The sequence below is a fragment of the Gordionus sp. m RMFG-2023 genome, chromosome 4 (genome assembly GCF_954871325.1).
Source record: "Gordionus sp. m RMFG-2023 chromosome 4, tfGorSpeb1-WG-v2, whole genome shotgun sequence".
Classification (NCBI taxonomy): domain Eukaryota; kingdom Metazoa; phylum Nematomorpha; class Gordioida; order Chordodea; family Parachordodidae; genus Gordionus; species Gordionus sp. m RMFG-2023.
The window spans coordinates 8,381,063-8,400,151 of NC_088778.1; the positions used below are offsets into that span (position 1 = coordinate 8,381,063).

Genomic DNA, 19,089 nt, shown 5'->3' on the forward strand with positions numbered 1-19,089 from the left:
CTTAATGATTACTATCGATATTGAGATTTAATGTTCATATCAATTGCAAATTAACCTAAAAGAGAAAAAAAGAAATTAAGAAAAATGTTTTAATTTGGTTAATATGGTCCTTAATCTTGGTATTCTATTATATGCATTTGTAGCATCTACTTGCACCGGAAAACCCAAACCATTGAAATAATTTAAAAAATTGATATTCCAATATTCATAATAGTAATCTTTCCGAAAGAATAATTTTGCTGTTCGGTTTGGATTTCAAAAAATTTAAAATTTAAAATGGTAAAAGTTAAAAATTTATAATTATTTATATATAATTTAGGTAAATCTAATATACAAAAAAGAAAATGGTATTTTATTATAATAACATTATTCTTAATTTTAATTGCATTAGCACACGAAAATGGAATATGGGATACAGCATGGGGAAAAAATGATAGCTCTGATGCAGATTATATTGCAACTGCATCATTAGATGAAACAGTAAAAGTTTGGACATGGTGATTGTTAAATATATATTTTTTAATTTCTATACTTAATAATTTTGCATGTTTAGGAAGAATGATGATTTAAATTTAAAACATATACTGAAAGGACACTCATTGGCTGTACATTCTGTTGACATAGATGCAACAGGAGTTGGTAATATAATTTTATTTATTTGGCTGGCTCTATTTTATATGTATTTTTTCATATATTCTTAAAAAATCACAATTTTATGATTGTATTAAAGTATTAGCCTCAACTTCATTGGATGGTATAATTAAACTTTGGGATTTGGAGACAGGAGAAGAGTTGAAAATATTAGAACCAGGACCAAGTTAATTTTTTGTTATAATCTTTTTATATTCATTTTCTTATCTACTATACATAAGCCATGGCTACACCATACCATTGTAGGGTGTTATTTACTTGGTAGGCTATAACACTCTTGTACATTGTTATTAGTCAGTAGAATGTATCACCTTATCAATTCCCAAGAAATTGTAAATTTAATGTTGAGTTTTATCATTCTAGTTGATTAGCTTATAATTTTAATGTATAGTTAAGATATTTTTTGTTTACATTATTTGACAGAAATATCTAATATATTATTTAATCTTACTAATTAAAATTTTAATTTAAAAATAAATTAATATATTTAAGGGATATATTTTTTATTATAAAAACACTAGTAATCTAGCTTAATTTTTATTAAAAATGTGAAATCTTTAAAAACTTTAAAAGATATATAACTTGTTTTTTTAATTGCATTATCTAAGTTGAAACATGTAATGCAGCATTATATTTTAGAAAGTACAAACTGTATATTACAATAAATTCATAGAGTGGACAATATGTTTTTATTGTAATTTAAAGGGCAAATCATTATTTAAGTTTTTTTATTTGCAAAATTGTGAAAAATTATATTTAAGATATATTCTTTCTCAATTTTATGGGTTTTGGCTGCATAGCCCTATTATGTGCTAAATATAGATTGCCTACATACCCCATTTATGGTGCAAATTGTATGGTAAAGAGAAATTATATACTTATATTTAGTGCTGTAAACTAACGTCGATGAAAATAACCTTATTACTAATGGTGTTGCCATTCTTAAGGAAAAGGAATGTATCTTCGTGTAATAGATTCAATTAACCTTGAAAGGCAATTGGTAATAGGATTGATTGTTATTCAAATATATATTAATTGTGTATTATGATTAATTGATGTATTTACATTGATTTGTAAAAGATATATAACTGGACAAAATTAATTGCAAAGTTATACTTAATTAATCATTGTTTTCACTAAAGTTCAATAGTGCAGGGTTTGTAAAATTTGGGGTATGGGAAGCTTCATAAGGAAAAAATCAATATAAAGTAGTGCAAGATAGGAGTGTATTTATCAAAGATGGAATTTATTAGGAAAAGGAGAAACTATTACAGAGTATATTAAATTAAAGATAAAAGCAAACACATGTGATTTTAAAGTGATGTATAATACAGTGTTACGTGATAAATTATTATCGGAAATTACGAAAGAAAAAATATTAATGAAGTTAATCAACACTCCAGACTTGACATTGGAAAAAATTGTTTCAAATCACTACAGCAATGGAGACGATGGAAATGATAATGCATAAAAAATTATCTGCAGGAAATGAGAAGAATAAAATTTCAAAAACAGTGACAAGGAGGAAGTATGACTATAAATCAGTATCAAAAATTATTTGGTATTGTTGATTATAAAACCAAAGTGTCAAATTTAAGTGCAATTTGTCATAATTGTGGTATTAAGGATATTTACATAAAGTATGAAAAAGTGGTAAGAAAGAATATATTCCAACGATAGATGTCCCAGAAAAGAAGCGAGAAAGTTTTGAGGATTGGGATTCTTCAGAGGTGTCACGAAAAAAATTTGAGGTGGAACTATTGATAAATAAAATATATATTAATTTTTTAATTGACACAGGTTCGGCAGTCTCCATTTTGAATATAGCAGATGTTTACCATTTAAAAATGCCAGTAACAAAAACGTATATTATTTTAAAATATATAATAATTTAATGATCGATATTCTAGGTAAATGTATATTACCCGTTAATTATAAAAATAAAATTATATATCATGATTTATTATTGCAAACAATGGTATGGTATTAAATTGATTGGTAGAAAATTAATAATTAATCAGTGTTTTTCACTATCGAGTTTTGTATAAGATCAATTTCATCCATTCATGGTATAGTTTGTATAGTTTCTCCTTTTCTTCTGTTTTGAAAAAAATAATATCTCCAGCATAAAATTAATTTTCTTCAAGTATTAATTTTTTTAAAAGTTCAATTATATTATCATATGATATTTCTAATATCATCAATCACACAAAAGAAATGACCTAGTACTATCAAAAGTTTCACGTTACATTACAATTGGGTGGCCAAAATAATAGATAAAAATCTAAAACCGTTTTTCTAGTGTCCAAATGAACTCACGATATGGAGGCAAGGTGAATATCATGGGGAGTTGCACTAAAACAAAATTATTGGCTCAAGAGAACGTTTGGTGACCTAATATTAAGAAACATCGAATTACATGGTAAGAATTGTGAATTATGTCAAACAAATAACCCTGGCAGTAAAACGATCATAGGGAAATGGCCTTCCGCAAATAAACCACGGGGAAGAATTCATTTAAATTTTTCCGGACCAATTAACCGAGATGTATATCTAGCATTAATAGATAGTTTTAGTAAATGACCTGAGATATAAAAACATTTGACAAATAATTTTACTGAAGTAAAGAAAATATTTTTAAGACTTTTGGCTATTTTCTGTTACCCCAATAAGGTGGTACTTATATATTTTCTATTTAACCGAGAATTCAGCCACAGAAATATACCATCATTGATATTATATTTTATTACATTCGATAAATATAATTGTGAAAATGATACGACTATAAAACCAATTTTTTTTATTCGTGTCTTTTTCGTTTATTTATTTTTAAAAGCATTGATTTATCATTAACACGTTTGGCTAATTGCATAGCCACTAAGTTTAATCAAACATAAAATACTTTTATTTAATCAGAATAAATATATAAAATACAGATTTACCATTTTTTCCTATTACATTACCTTGAATCTTCAAATTCGGATGATACACTTTTTAAATTGGAAAATTCTTTAACCGCGATTGCTTCATTATTGACCTGATTCCATTATGTAATAAATAATTTAAAATGAGATAATTATATATATTATACTAGAGATCTGCAAATCACTGCCCGACCCAAACGGATTTCGGGGTTGATGTATATTGTAAAAAAAAATTCGGGTTGGACTCGGTCGGGCTTAATATTTCCTTAAGAAATTTCTGTCGGGCCGGGTCGGGCTTAAATTTTTAAATGTGATATTATTAGTTTTTCAAATGGATTATATTTTAGATTCTTACAAGAAACAAGGTGCTAATATTTTTTTATTTTATTGAATAAATTCGGTCCGGGTGTACAAACAATTTTTATTTCTGGTCGAGCTTTTCGTACAAATAAAAATAATTACGATCTGGCCAGACCTGACAAATATTTTTTTAAATTTCTGGCAGGTCTAGGGAAATTAGGCTCGATGCAGATCATCTTATACTCCAGTTCCACTACGCCTTCCATTGCCAATAGTATCTGCATAATTGCAAACGATATCTTTAAACATCGCTTTCAATTTTGTACAAGCTAAAATTGTAATAGATAATCTTTTATTCAAAATAAAATCAAATTTCTTTATTATATCTAATGCCATATAAGAAGTTGCGCGATCATCTGCGTCTTTCAGTATAGATAGTTGTGGCAATTATTAGAACATCTCTTTTGATCACGATGAAAAATGCAAATTTTTTCTTTATATCACTGTTCCCAAATCAATTGAGAAGCAAAGTCATTTTTTTATATATTTATAATTAATTAAATTCTTTTAAAATAATTTACAGGATCATATAATACTTTGGAACATAAATTTAATTTCTAAAATAATAAAAATGGTTATAAATTGGTGACAAATATTTAACCAATCCTAGGACCAGTGTGGAATAACTATCGTCTGTAACCCCTACAAGGTATATAGGTGTAGCCATTTCCTTAACATTATTATAATGTCATTTTTCCAAATTTCGATTACATTTTTAACAAATGATTAAAATGTTTACTAGTGGAATGTTGGACAATTAAAATATCTCCCGATTCCAGACTTCTAGCCACAGGAAATAATAATGGAACAGTTCATTTATATCATGTTGAAAGTGGAGTCAAAGAAAATACCCTTGATACCAAAGGAAAATTTATTCTTAGCTTAGTCTTTGTAAATTATATTTATTATTTAATCTTTTACAAAATAAAGGAATTTAAATTTAATTTTCACTTTAATATAATAAAAAAAAGATAGATTTAAAATTCCGTCTTTCTTCTTTTCTTTTTTTAAAATTATTAATTCTATTTAAAACGTCAATATATATAGAGTCCTGATGGGAGATATCTGGTCACTGGATCTAATGATGGGATAATCAATTTTTTTGACATGAATACTGGAAAATTGTTTCATACCATTGAAGGTAAATAACATCATTGATATCACGTAAAAGACAATTTTGTTTAAGATATTCTGATAGTAAGCCTTGGATACATATAAATAAGATAAATTATAATTTTAAATTTCGTCGTGAAACTGTAAATAATATCTTTTTATGATTGAAATATAAGGACATCTGCAATGATATTTCTTTTGCTATACATAGATAATATTTCAAAAATGCCTAATATTGTTTTTTCTCACAATTTTGTTTTATTTAGGTCATGCTAAACCTATCAGAACCTTAGCCTTTTCGCCTGATTCCCAATTGCTGATCAGTGGGTCGGATGATGGAAATATAAAAATATTTGAAATGTATGATAAAATCATAGACTTTAATAAAAAATCAAAGAACTTATTATATTTTCATTATTGCTAAAATTATAATTAAAAAAAATAGAAGGCTAATATCAGGTGCTCCTAAATCTCATAAGTCAATGAGGATTTTAATCCCTTCTTACTAAATGAATTATCAAAAAAGGAAATCAAGAACTACCCCCGATCTTCAAAATTTTATGCAAATGAGGATAGTGTCAAAATTTTCTACATATACTCCCCGTCAATTAATATAAATGGCGATCTTGCATCATAACCCTCTTCCCCTTCCCGATAGTGAAAGTCCCTGGTTAATGGTAAGGTGAAGAGGTTAGACAAAATTTTTTAAGCCCTGTCCTTTATTCACCTGTTTTTTAGAACATCTTGAGCATAATATAAAATATAATTCTAATATTTTTCTTATAACAAAAAATAAAGTCTTTATTTTTGTGTGATGATTCTTTTTTAGAAAAATTAGCTTTATATAAATCCCATTTAAATAAATCACAATGAAACCTGAAATATTAGATTATTCTTATGCTTATTAATAAAATATTGTATCAAAGGTAATATGGGTAATTTTTTTACCCCAAGATTAAAAAAGCATCATGATTCATAAAAAAAAAATAATGATGGATATAAACAAAAGAAATTTTGCTTTTTGGCTTGAAATAAAGAAAATGATAATGAGGACACTTGTTTATATTAAGAATTTATATTATAATAGCTATCCTAATCTGGATAAATGATCATGACATACATATCATCTGTTTCTTGTAGTTAAGCTAAATGTTGCTCTTTTTCATAGCCCACAGGGAATTTTAACCCTACCTAACCTCCAACCCATAACCCGGAGATTTAACACCCGACCCCAAGGAGCACCGTTACTCTTATAGAGTATATGAATATTTTGTATTTCATTTTCTATTTTACTGTGAAGCAATAAATCTAAATATTTGCTAGTTGCATCTAAATTTATTTATTTAATTTGTTTTTGAAGGCCAAACGCCCATTTGGTAGAGAGGCTATCTGGTCACAGTTCCTGGATTCTTTCGCTCGCATTCTCATCCGACAATAATTCCTTCATCTCCAGGTTCCTTATAGACAATTTAAAATATTATTTGATTTTTTTAAAATTTATAACGAGGACTGAAAATACTTATTAAATAATTAGAGGTTTTCCAATGGCTCAAGGGGTGATAAGATTAATACTTAATTTAACGTGTTTTAAAAGCGTTTTGCTCAACAATTCGGGTTTTTATGGAATAATTCACTTATACATTTTCTAATAAAATTATATAGTTCTTCAGATAAAACCATAAAATTTTGGGATGTTGCCGGCAAAAGATGCGTTCATTCCATTTGCGAGCATACAGATCAAGTTTTTTTAGTTTAAAATATATACGTCAGCTGTTATTATTAAGATTTGAAAAAATATTTCTAAAACTATTATTTCAAAATATAGTTTTTTTATTTAAAATAGGTTTGGTCCGCTAAATTTAATTCTATGGGCAATCGGGCCGTATCAGTTTCGGATGACAGAAGCATAAATATCTACGAATGTTCCCTAGATAGATCTAACAGAATGGGAAAGAAAAAATGAGGAGAAAAGATTACCAAAAAAACGAATTATAATATATAAGCAATTTTTATTTTCTCTGTAAAATATATTCGTTCATTATCATTACAATTTATTTATTAATTATAAGTATATAATAGTTAGAACAAATCATAATAACAAAATGAAATAAAAAATGGAAAATATATAATAAATATTTTTCCGTTTAGCTTTCACCTTTTCTGGTGGTAAGCTACATCTCCACTTTATTATTACTCATGCTCTCTATTTTTATATTTGTATTTCTGATCGATTTCATTTGTATCTATCACCGGTGTATCACTATCGAGGCCAAAGTATCTTGATCTCCCACCGGTGTATCAAATCAATATCGACCAGATATCCCACCAGAGTATTCCTCACACCGAATTATCAAATCGACAGATATCCCATTGGAGTATCAATCCCGATGGATCTTCCACTGGAGTATCGTTATTAAGTCCATTGTATTGGTAGACATTGAGCTTGAGCGGCCCCCGAGGTCACCATCATCCTAGCGCTGGCGAAGAAATCGTTATCATCTGACCCACGAATTCAGCTGGCCGTCTTTTTTGGTTTATTAGACAAGTATCCTAGCACCCGTTTGTCTAAGCCTGTCGGTTACCGGAGTGGCATTTATCAGCTCAGAAATTTATTATATCATATGTTTAATCCCATCCATCATCGAAAAAAGACCCGAAATTTTTTAGTTCCTTACCAGGATTGAACCTGGATCTTCGGTTTACAAGCATACATCACACATCACTGGGCCACCCCGGCGAATATAATATTGTTAGAAAATATTACAGCTACATAAACCAGTACATTTATTCAAAAAAAACTCCTAATAATCAGGAGAGATCGAATTAATGAAACAAACATAATTAGCCTTAAGAATGGCTATTGCGATCTTCTGCCTTAAATAAAAGCCTTCACGAGGATACGGATACCCAGAATTTTTTTCTGATTTGTTAATGACATCTTGATAAAACATTTTAGCCAAATCACCATATGTTGTTAAAGTGGAGCAAATGATTGGTACGAATATGTAATTCTAATTATTGGCGATGTTAAAAATTTGTGCTCTGTTCAGAGCGTTTTTGTTAAAATTGGAAGCGGAGTTCATGTTCAGACAAGAAAAATCTAATATAGAAACTTTCCTTATGATCATGGAATTAGTGTGATTTCATCACGTCTACCACCGGGAAAGAAGGCTCTAATGAGGTAGGAAAGCCAGACCTAAGTGCATGAGATATGATTTGATTTCACCTCGAGTGTCGGGTTTGCCAACCGGGATTACGATTGCAATGTAAAGGATGCAGCGCCATATTGTCATCGTCAGTATCGTATTAGCTGCATTTATATAGTAATGAAAAAGGAATGTTGAACCAGTTACATACAGCATAGCTGAGCTCCTGGTTGTACAATTTTGAAATTACTAGATGGAATGACATCTAAAAATTTATATCCCCGAGCCTTGATAAGTTCAATGAATGTGGATCTAACCAAGGGTGAAAGACTCGAAATAAGGACCACTCCTTTTGCTTTACAGAGATCGAAAATAGGGTTGTGGTTGTGACGGATTTTCAACACTTCATCCTATCTGTTTTCAAAAAGGGATCGTGGACTGACAGACAGATGTACAATTAATCTACATGCTTGTAGGTGGCTAGCAATGAACGTACAAATTGAAATCGACAGTGGGGATTTTACACCAAGATCCATGTTTGGAAGGAAGTGTAGCTTGATTCAAGCTATATCTGAAAACTTGATTTTTTACAGTCACTAAGAATGACTCTTTCAACATTGCTAAAAATATAATTAACTGACATCTTACCAATGGGAGAGTCCAAATGCGGTAAATTTTTCAAGTAGATATGGTTAAAATCAAAAGGTTAATTGGAATTGTATTGATTTCACAATATTCGGGTTTGTACAGAATCGCATGCAGGCATTTAACAATAAAATTATTATATATATTCAATCTTTCAAATTAACAGCTTTCAATTTTACAAGCCCTATCATCTACTTAATAAGTTATAATTCATAAAAATTGGTTCACTATAATTATTTATTATTATACTAGCAGTATTTTATAGACATGTATCCAACAATCAATTATAGTTGAATAATACTAATATGTATATTAACAGCTGATGAGTGCAATATATTCTTTTATATATTATTTTTGTTTAGCATTTACTTGTAGATAAATGGATAACGTTAATAACGGAAAAGAAAACCAATTTGTAAGGCTAGAAACAAAAACATGATCTCAATCAATCCTTATCCAACCAAAAATTATTAAGCCTTGTGCAAAACTTATTCAATAACGTGAGTAGTTAGGCGGGGAATAGCTCATCTTATATTTTAAAACTTGTACCTCACTCAAATTTATATAAGCTATTTTAGAAACTTAATAAATTAACATAAAAATAATTAATAGAAATTTTCAAGACAACCATATTCACTATTCAATAACTAAGTATTAACATATTTTAAATTATAAGAGTTAATGGTTAATGTTAATTTTTGTCATGTTTATACTATGAGCGTCCTGGCTTTTACAGTCTCAGGGGACTCAAAAAAATTTCAAAATTGCTTTTTTAGCTAACATTATCCAAAATTATAATTTTTAGCTAACATTATCAAAATTACATTTGGGATATAAAAAAATTAGGGAGAGGGGAGGGTGGCTCAACCATCTGCCTAGTGACGATACTAGTTTATATATTAGAAACTATTCGATGATTAGGTATAAAGCTTTGCGGAAACTTAATTAAGCAATTGGAAGCTGCTGAAAAGAAAATCCAGATCAATATATCCAAAGGTTATATGATAACAATAGAAAGTAAACCATTCAAGGAGAAAAAACTCTCAGTAGAATGATTTCTACTTTTACTAAATATATAACGCTCGAGGAGCCAAATAACGGATATTATATCTAGCCTTAGGAGATTTTTTGATCTTGAATGAAAAAATTTCTGAGCACTTCTTTGATCGACAATATCTTTAAAAAAATCTGTTTCTTTTATTAAATGAAATATTTTGTTTGATTGAGCTCTTATTTAAAAATTTTTATTTTATAAAATTATAATCTATACCATAAAAAGGTAAATGTTGGTTGTAAAATGTCATAAAATAAAAATATAGTCATGATTTATTTTTTTAAAATAATCTTCATGGAATAAAATCGAGGGAACTTTCTTCTTTACTAATTAAGTTATAATAATCTAAAGTGGAAAAAAATTCTGTCCATCGTTAAATTAACAATTAAGTGAAAATGACAATGTTCAGGATTTTGAATGATTTTAACGTAATAATCAAGTCCTAGTTAAAAGTTAAATTTAAAAAAATGCGTCATTTTTTTAAATTAAAAATATATATAAATTATTGGTGTGATGGTTGGTTAGTAACAAATTAATATTAAAATGCAATGGAAACGTTTTTATAAAATAATAATGGAAAGATTATCTTAATAATTTATGAGATTCTAATTTTGTTTAATGCTTGCATTTATGATTATTTTTTTCATTAGAGATAGTTTATTTTATCCTTAATCTTTGCTCAAAAAAATGGGTTAGTTGTGAAAAGGTAGGCCTGTTCGAACTTCTGGCTGACCAACACTTCAACATAATATCGTATATTTCCTTTTCGCATTTATCCGGCTTTGGTAGTCTGTAGCCTTTTTCGATGGAATTTATAACCTAATATTTAATAATTTATAAAAGTGTAATTTTTTAGATATTTCGAGAAAAAAAAATTGATAAAGAACGGGACATTTTTATCACCACTAGGTTTCTCAAAATGAAATTTATATATATATATTGAAATCTATCTGATCGAGTTTATAAATTAATCCGCGCTGCTTTCGTTAGCGCCGTTCCACAAAAGAGGCATGAAGGATATTGACAAGTTTATATCCTGGTATGGTTTTGATTTATCAGTAGATCCGATGTGTAGAGAGGAAAACTGATGCAAAAATTAAAACATTTAGGCAGAGAGCTGAGGTCCCTGATATTTCTCCGAGTAAAGAAAACAACGTCCCAAAAGATAAAATACACATCAACAATGCAGAAGGACGCGATCAAGCTGTTGTATAGCTGAAATTATAGTCGATAAATTGAAAATAATGATATCAATATAAATATAAGGACCTAAACTTTTTCTTGAACGAAACACCAGAGGGTAGCGTTAATCGATTTCAATATCGCTAACACCCAAAGCAGAACTAGTAATCAGATTATCCTGTGACCTTAACAGTATACACATGAGAGATCGTTACATTACACTAACGACATCACCCATAATAGAAGAATTTGCCACCAATATCAGTACAACTTATAATAGAAGCAGAAAGGGCCCCGTTAATTAATTCTAGAAATTCTGCGAAAATCTAAAATTTCATAAAATATCATTTTAAATTGAAAACAATGTCCGCTCTCTAAAGTAAATGGGGTATGCAAACTATTTTTAAGATATTTAACAAATTCGAACTCTGAAATAGTTTTAGTAAGAAACGGAATCATTATATACCAATAATCCAGATTGTCTATATGAGCAAATGCATGCGCAAAGACAAGATGGACAAACGCATGTAATATATATCTAGATATACTCTTATATAAGGAAGAACGTGGGTACATAAAATTAGCATTAAAAAATTCATCACAAAATTATAGTAACTAGCATGCTTAGAATCTAACATAAAAACTATACATAATGGTGGATTAACCAGGTCAAGGCTTTGGGCGTGCATTGAAACACTTAAATATATAAAGCATCCTGAATCTTAAGATTGAAAGCCCATTGCGTATAAAAAGAAGGTATTAAACAATAGCAGATGTTTCGATCACTTAATAATAGTTAAATAGCTAAATTTTTTATTGTTGATAAAATGTCTTATGCGCTAAACACAGATTATATACATCAGATCAATGTCAAAGAGTCTTATTAGGTGGAAAAATAATCACTCCTTTTAATTAGATTCACAGCCATATACTATGATATGTGAAAATGGGGACGATCCTTATGAATTCAAATAGCTTAGTGTGAATATTATAGTATAAGATGTGGCAGTTTGTTATTATTAAGGCGATATTTCAGTTCTACGGGTCCTCTTTCGCATAAGGATCAAATTCGAGAGTATTTTATATTTTGAGAAATTGTTGTTTTCGTTACTAGGAGTAGGGGACCTCAGTTCTCACTAAATTTTTCAATCCTTGCACATAAGGTAAATATTGTCCTTCCTTCCAGTCGGAGCATAAATATAAAATATCAGGATATAAGCGTGTAATTCTTTTTCGTGTTTCTTTATAGGGCGGAGCGAAAGGTATTCGCGCGAGCCTCAGTCGAGTGGAGTAAAATTAAAGGACTGATATCTTAATATTTACTAAGCGCCCTTTTATGAATCATTTTTAAAAATGCCAGATATTAGAAGAATAGTCAATCAAAAAAAGTATATGGATAATAAAACTTGCAATCCTGACATTTCGTCGTAAGGGGGAGAAGAAAAAGAATATATTTCCCATGAAGTTACTCCATAACTCCATATATCACTTAAGTGTGAAAATTTCCCGAAATTAATCGATTCTGGGGCATACCTTTTTTTATATAATGAATTTATTATATATTTTGTGAACCATTATTATAAATATCTATTTGCAGGGCTAAGGATAGTGATAAATCTCATTACATTTGTTAAACAAAGACCAAATTTTATATAAATATAATAAGAATAAGATACATTTTTGAAATATTTAAATGCGAAATAACGTGATGGCCTTTGATATTCTATATATTAAACCTAGTAATACAGAATTACCTAATTGGCTTAAGAAAAATATGGTTCTTGATGGATTCGAAACTAGATCTATGCGATTGCTGAAGTCTCTCATCGATGACTAGGCTACTATATGAAAACGTCCATTTTTCCATATATTAAATATTATATGAAAAATATATATAACATCGGGATTTATCACTACTCCTGTGTTACGGGGTGTAATATATAGAATATTGACTAAGGAATTCCGTTATTAGATATTTAATGTGTCTTAAAAAGGGTAAATTTGTTGAATTTAAGTGACCCTCAGATCTTTTATGGTAAAAAAACGTTCATAATTTATACAGTGCTCGATTTTTCAAGGGAAAGTGACTAATTTAGTTATTTATTTTTTTGAAAAATATGAAAGAAATTTTAAAAAAGAAAAGTTATAATGACAAAATAAGAAATAAATAATTAATTTTTTTAAAAAATAGCCAAAATTCTGTATGAACATTTTTTTTACCCAAAATAAACCAAAATTTTCTAGCCAATCTTATAAAATGTTGATATGTAAATAAAATAAATGATTCGAAATCAGGGACATGGAACGGAACCGGAACATATATTCTGGAACTGTCCTGAAACGCTTTTAAAAATATATATAAATTTCTTATTTATTTCTATAATTAAAAAAATAAAAATTTTTATATTTTCTTTTATAATTTTTTTTAATAATAATAAATAATCATTAGTCAAATTAAACTATGCATTACTAGCAAAGTGATAACAACCAGCAAACAAGTAGTAGATTAAAAAATTAAAAAGAGGGGAAATATTTTTATTAAATTTAAAATATTTATTTAACTATTTTTTTTTTTATAAAATTAATTTTTTCTTAGTAAATAAAATTTTAAATGGACAATTTTATTTTTGATAGTAACAAAAAATCATCCAGAGCTAGGTATGTGTTGAACGTTGTTTTTAGACACTCAAATTTATACTAAAACCACCCAATATAAAATAGATAATTTTTTAGAAAATATATTATTGCTTCGATTTAATAATTAATTCATTCAATGATTAAATAAAAATTAATTAAAATGTGTAGATTTAAAAAAAAATTTTTTTAATATATTTTTCTAAGAACGTTCCGAAAGCTGGAACAAAGGCGTAACGGAACAATATTTTTGACCGGAACGGGAAGGACGTAAAAATACCTTTGCTTGTTCGAATAAATAAAAGACATGAGATATATTGAAAATAAAGAAAGTTATAAGATGAAAATAAAAAAATTATTCTCTATATATATCAAAAACCTGCAGGCCCATCCCTAAATCTGACCCGGATTTAATTTTTTTTTAAAAATACCCAGGCCAGGGCGTATATTTTAAAACCAAATATTTTAAATCACCATTATTAGCTATAAAAATTTAAAGTGAATATAATATATTTTAAAAAAATCAAGGATGGGCCGTGCTAATGGCACCTCTACAAGGTCTCTGATATATATAACGGTATATTTTTGAAGAACAGAGATTTTCGATCAAACTTTACAAAATGTTAAAATAATTTTTTAAAAAATATTTTATTTTGTTTAACTTTAATGCATAAAAATCTTTCAAAATAAATAAAAAAATTTCAAATTATTTGCTAATTTGTGATCGACTTAATAAAAAAAAATAATCATCTAAACTATCAAATCATTTTCGCATACCATTTTATGGGCCATTTGCCACCAGTGGTTGATCTGTAATAATTGCTATCTAGAGCTAATACCCTTGATAATCCAAAATCGGTTATTTTCACCTAAATCATGTTATTAAGGATTTAATATAATTTAGAGTAAAATAAAAGGTGGTAAGAATAAAGCATGAAGCAAAATGGATTTCCCCTCTAAAAGCGAAGCTTGGGGACCATGAGACATGGATATATCATTTCGGCCTTTTTCCGGCATCAAATTTTAAATAGGATTAAAAATTATATGCCAATCATATAGTGCCAAGTGCAGAATTATAAACATTATTTTTTAAGAATGGCTGACTGACTATAAAATTGAATCTGGAATACTAATATAGTAGTTATTATGCAATATATGATATTTTTTTTATTGATAATGCGAGCGGGGTAATTTAATCAAAAAGTACTAAAAATTTGTAATTTAATAAAAAATAAAATATAAATTGACTTTTTCGTGAGTAAACACTAGAATATTTCTGGCAGCCAAATCCCTGTGTACGAAATGCTTTGATTCTAAGTAACTCATGCCCTTAGCTATTTGAAACGCCCAATTTGGAAAATCATAGCCAACATTTATCTTGCAAATATATATAACACAAATAAAATTAGAAAGAGGTAATTATTGGCTTTTATTCCTATATTACTAAAATTTGTTGTTAAAAGGTATAAAAGTATCTAATACAGGTTAAAACAATCAATTACATGTTAAAAGGGTGAATTAGCTAATTTCTTTTCGTTCTTTCTTTAGTTTCAAGCTATTATAAGTTACGGGTAAAACGATTTATCTATTTAAATATTTTATATAAATCGTTCCTTTCATTATGATATATTTTTAAAATGCTAAATTTATTAAAAACCTTTGAGACATTGGCAGGAATGTAATCCCAAAGGGAGCCAAATTCGGCTATTTCTTGTATCATCATAATGGAGGAGGCCGAAGTGCAAATGCCTAAGAATTTAACTATGTGATCGTTAACCAATTCTGTCATGACCTGTCAGAAATATTCAATTTTTTAAAACGATAATTGTAAATTTAAGGTATAGACTAATATTCTGAGCCATAGTTTCATAAAATCATTTTCCTTTATTTCTATCTTTCTTTCCTAATACTTTTGTTTAATTTTTTTAACTATTTTTTCAAGAAACACCAATCCAATTATTTTTTCCAGTCGATATATAAAATATATTTTAATTTAACTTTAGCTTCACTCAAAAAGTTTTCTTTATCCGCAGGATAGTAATCCGGGTGAAGCGTCTTTATAGCCACGGGTGACCAATTCGCTTTACCGACACATATTTTACCCCTGAAAACGGAACCGAATTCTCCGCTACCTATTTCACAATCTATAAATGATAATCATATTTGAACTATAAGATAATTAATAAAAGAAGAAGAATTAATATTTAAAACTCTCTAGTGAAGTAAAAAAATAAGCATGTATACATTTAAAAATGGCGTGACTGATGGAGGTAATATCAATGACATAGAATACTACCTAGACTAACGATTTACCCATTTAAATGAGTTGTGTATCAATGCAAATCAGCTGTTGATACGCATTTTGGTTTTCCATGTAAATAATTTATATAAAAATTATATGATCTATAAAAATAAGATCAGAGTTTCATTTATTCATTAAATAATTCTTATACGGGAAACCATGACGTATCACCAGCTGATTTGTACGACACTTTTATATGCAACTTAATGAATGAATCGTCAATCTGTGCATGTCAGGTAAACGGAATTTCTGGGCCGGGATTATCATCATATGGAATTACTAGCGTTAAAAAAACATGCGAGCAGCTTGATAGACAATCAAACGCCACTTTATTTTCCCCATTTAACTCAAATTTTAATAAAATCTTAAAACCGATATTAAATTCCTAAATGTCGCGAAAGAAAAAAAACTTTTAATAATTAATATACCCAATTTCAAATTTCTGGCTTCTATATTTCGACATTCTATATCTTTGAAAAAATGGCTCCTCTTCTTATCGGCCTGTGATTTTGAACCATTATTTTTGATTGATATGCTTTCGGTATTTTCAAGATTATCCTCTAATATATTCGGGTCTTTATAAACAGTTACTGGTGTAAATTTAAATCCATTTCTCGCCCTTTCTTCACCACTATTTTGAATCGATATATTGTGGATGCCACGATTAATAATTGCCGATGCACCAATATTTGCCGAATTCTCTGAATAAACCTTAAAATTTCTTTTATGATTGATAGATTCGGTTGCATTATTTTTGACATCAATAGATTTTAATTGCAAATTTGTTTGGTTAGTTTCAATATTTTCAAAAATATTTGGTGAATCGTTGGCTAAACATTTTGATACATTTGAGAAGGTGCCGGTAATTTGGTTAGTTAGAGGACAAGGAAGCCCATCAGAGAATCGGCTGTAGTGATCTATTATGTCCTTAAAGTTCGCGAACAGAGGACCGCCTTCTATGCTGTAATAGTTGAACTTTTAAATTTGCAAGAGAGAAAAGAGTTGTATAAGTTTTTTTAAAAGATCAGAAATGTTAATGTATTAGGCCTCGGTTATAATAACCACATAAATGGTGCAACATCACGTCGTTTACCAAATAGAAAATGCTACATTATACAGCTTGCGGTTCTTTCTTTAATGACGCAGTTACTATAAACTGAGCCTAATTAATGATTTAAACGTTGATACCGAAAATTCTATCCTAAAATGAAACACGTTTCCTTCGTAACTCAAGCTAAGCGCGTGATCACACATATCACGTTGTGTGCTGTCAGATGTTGTACGAATAAGAAACGTTCCATTTTCCCCATTTTGAGAGTTCAAAATATCTTCAGCCTTCAATCTATCGATCCCGTGAAAACTAAATGGATTAATATCGTTTGTGATGTTATTTCCGTTTGAAGAGATATGAAAAGTTTCATTCGTTTCTTTATTATTAAGGCCCTTATTATTAATACTGTTTTGGGTATGGGATTTTAGTTGGACATTATATTCTGTTCTCTTAAGACCTATTTATGTGTAACAAAAAAAGGTATATGATAATTCAAAATTATACTATCTATGTGATAATAATTAAACCAAGTACCATTTTAAATTAATAGCTTCTAAAAACATTCAAATTATTTCACAAAGATATTTTAAAAAATTAATTATATACTCAATACTTCGAGAGCGTTCTAAATAATCCGCACATTGTGTATGGCCATTATTGATGGCCAAGTCCATAGGAGTTTCTTTGGAAAAATTTCGTGGGTCAATAGCAACTTTGACAAAAGTGAGAAGCATTTTAATACATTCTAAATTGCCACATATAGCACTTTCATGAAGTGGAAAATTACCTGTAAAAGGATTGGGTTGTTGAAGCAATTTTATAAAGATGCTTGATAGTAAGGCACTAAAAGAATCCCTTTTCAAAAAGTCTTCTTTAGTAATAACTTTTACCTCAAAATTTTTATCAAAATTTAATGATTCTCTCAAGATTTGTTTATCTAAAAGTGCACTTAGAATAATAATATCTGAATGCTTGCATAATATATGGAATATTGAATCACCAAGAGAGTCCCTTGCACTCAATATATCATATATAATGTTAAAAGAATGAGCCATTATTTCTTGTGGAGTCTGTTGTGCCTTGTTAACATTGAGCAATAAATAAATGTATTGAATTATAGCAAAAAAAATAGATCTATGTCCATGTTTTGCAGCTAAATGCAAGACAGTAGATCCATCTAAAGACTTTGAATTTAATAAAGATTGTAGTTCATTTAAATTTGGTTTTGTTTGTTTTAATATTGCAAGTAGCAAAGTTTCGTCACCTAAATATTATTTAATAATGTATTTTATATTTATATACCTGAAAATGAAAAAATATGAGTCAGTCTATTAAATGAAAATTTGCATAAATGTGATGGAGGAGGTCTACCAGCTACAAAATATTTAGACAATTGGCAAGGTAAGATAGATTGAAATTCTTGGTAATGTTGAACACATTTTTCAATGCCCTGGATGGATTCACTAGCTGCTACTTCATTTTTACTATTTTCAACATATAACTGAAAAGTTAACCCAAATTGATGTTGAATAATTGGGATATGTAAAATGTTACAATTATAAATAACAGAGAGTACAAGTTCATTCTCAATTGATATACTATTCCTAATTAAAAAATATCCATTCTCATATATCCCTAATATTATTAAAATATATGCTATATAAAGTAATATTAATACTTTCTCTTAACATGCTCTCAGCAGTTGTTCTACCTATATTGCCATGATACCAACTTAAATCAGATAATAATTCATAAACATACTCTTTTTCATTTTTAAGTAATATTTCTAATTTATATTTTTGCAGTAATTCCTTAACAATCCATATTGTATTATTTGATAATGGTTTCGTCAATAGCTCCTTAAGTTTTATCATTTAAAAAATGAAAAAACCATATGATATGGATGGAAGAAAATATTTTTGAAAATATTACTTTACGTTATCTGAAAATATACCTATAGGTTGTGTGCAATAAGTGGGAAAGTTTTCTTTAAAGATGTTTACATTGAAAAATTGTACACGTACAAA

The 19,089-nt window shown here is 28.4% G+C and overlaps 2 protein-coding genes across 4 annotated transcripts; one reads left to right on the top strand and one right to left on the bottom strand.

The window, feature by feature from the left end:
• The first annotated feature begins 165 nt into the window (after window positions 1-165).
• On the top strand, window positions 166-7,104 carry LOC135928287 (superkiller complex protein 8-like). Its single transcript, XM_065464706.1, has 11 exons — window positions 166-279; window positions 320-347; window positions 392-497; window positions 554-639; window positions 731-817; window positions 4,678-4,826; window positions 4,983-5,076; window positions 5,315-5,408; window positions 6,409-6,501; window positions 6,711-6,789; window positions 6,892-7,104. Exons 1-11 carry the CDS (start codon window positions 277-279, stop codon window positions 7,009-7,011), a joined length of 939 nt encoding a protein of 312 aa, XP_065320778.1. The 5' UTR covers window positions 166-276; the 3' UTR covers window positions 7,012-7,104.
• Window positions 7,105-10,317: 3,213 nt separating this feature from the next.
• On the bottom strand, window positions 10,318-18,867 carry LOC135927747 (tyrosine-protein kinase HTK16-like). 3 transcript variants are annotated; one of them, XM_065463905.1, is made up of 12 exons: window positions 18,741-18,867; window positions 18,365-18,697; window positions 17,850-18,326; window positions 17,676-17,807; window positions 17,200-17,519; window positions 16,440-16,986; window positions 15,708-15,853; window positions 15,367-15,501; window positions 14,958-15,086; window positions 14,487-14,578; window positions 12,482-12,608; window positions 10,318-10,712 (listed from the first exon to the last, which is right to left on the bottom strand). In XM_065463905.1, exons 1-12 carry the CDS (start codon window positions 18,751-18,753, stop codon window positions 10,551-10,553), a joined length of 2,613 nt encoding a protein of 870 aa, XP_065319977.1. In that variant the 5' UTR covers window positions 18,754-18,867; the 3' UTR covers window positions 10,318-10,550. The 3 variants fall into 3 exon arrangements, with proteins under 3 accessions (XP_065319977.1, XP_065319976.1, XP_065319978.1); XM_065463904.1 differs by having other exon boundaries at window positions 17,676-18,326; XM_065463906.1 differs by lacking the exon at window positions 12,482-12,608 and having other exon boundaries at window positions 10,579-10,712; window positions 17,676-18,326.
• Window positions 18,868-19,089: the final 222 nt, after the last annotated feature.

Excerpts from the sequence above, each read along its gene's own strand:
- LOC135928287 (XM_065464706.1), top strand. Across the intron at positions 348-391 it reads AATATACAAAAAAGAAAATG|CACACGAAAATGGAATATGG; the intron begins GTATTTTATTAT and ends TAATTGCATTAG. Across the intron at positions 5,077-5,314 it reads ATTGTTTCATACCATTGAAG|GTCATGCTAAACCTATCAGA; the intron begins GTAAATAACATC and ends TGTTTTATTTAG.
- LOC135927747 (XM_065463904.1), bottom strand. Across the intron at positions 15,087-15,366 it reads TTCCTGCCAATGTCTCAAAG|ATAAATGTTGGCTATGATTT; the intron begins GTTTTTAATAAA and ends TATATTTGCAAG. Across the intron at positions 12,609-14,486 it reads GGCAAATGGCCCATAAAATG|GTATGCCCCAGAATCGATTA; the intron begins GTATGCGAAAAT and ends ATATAAAAAAAG.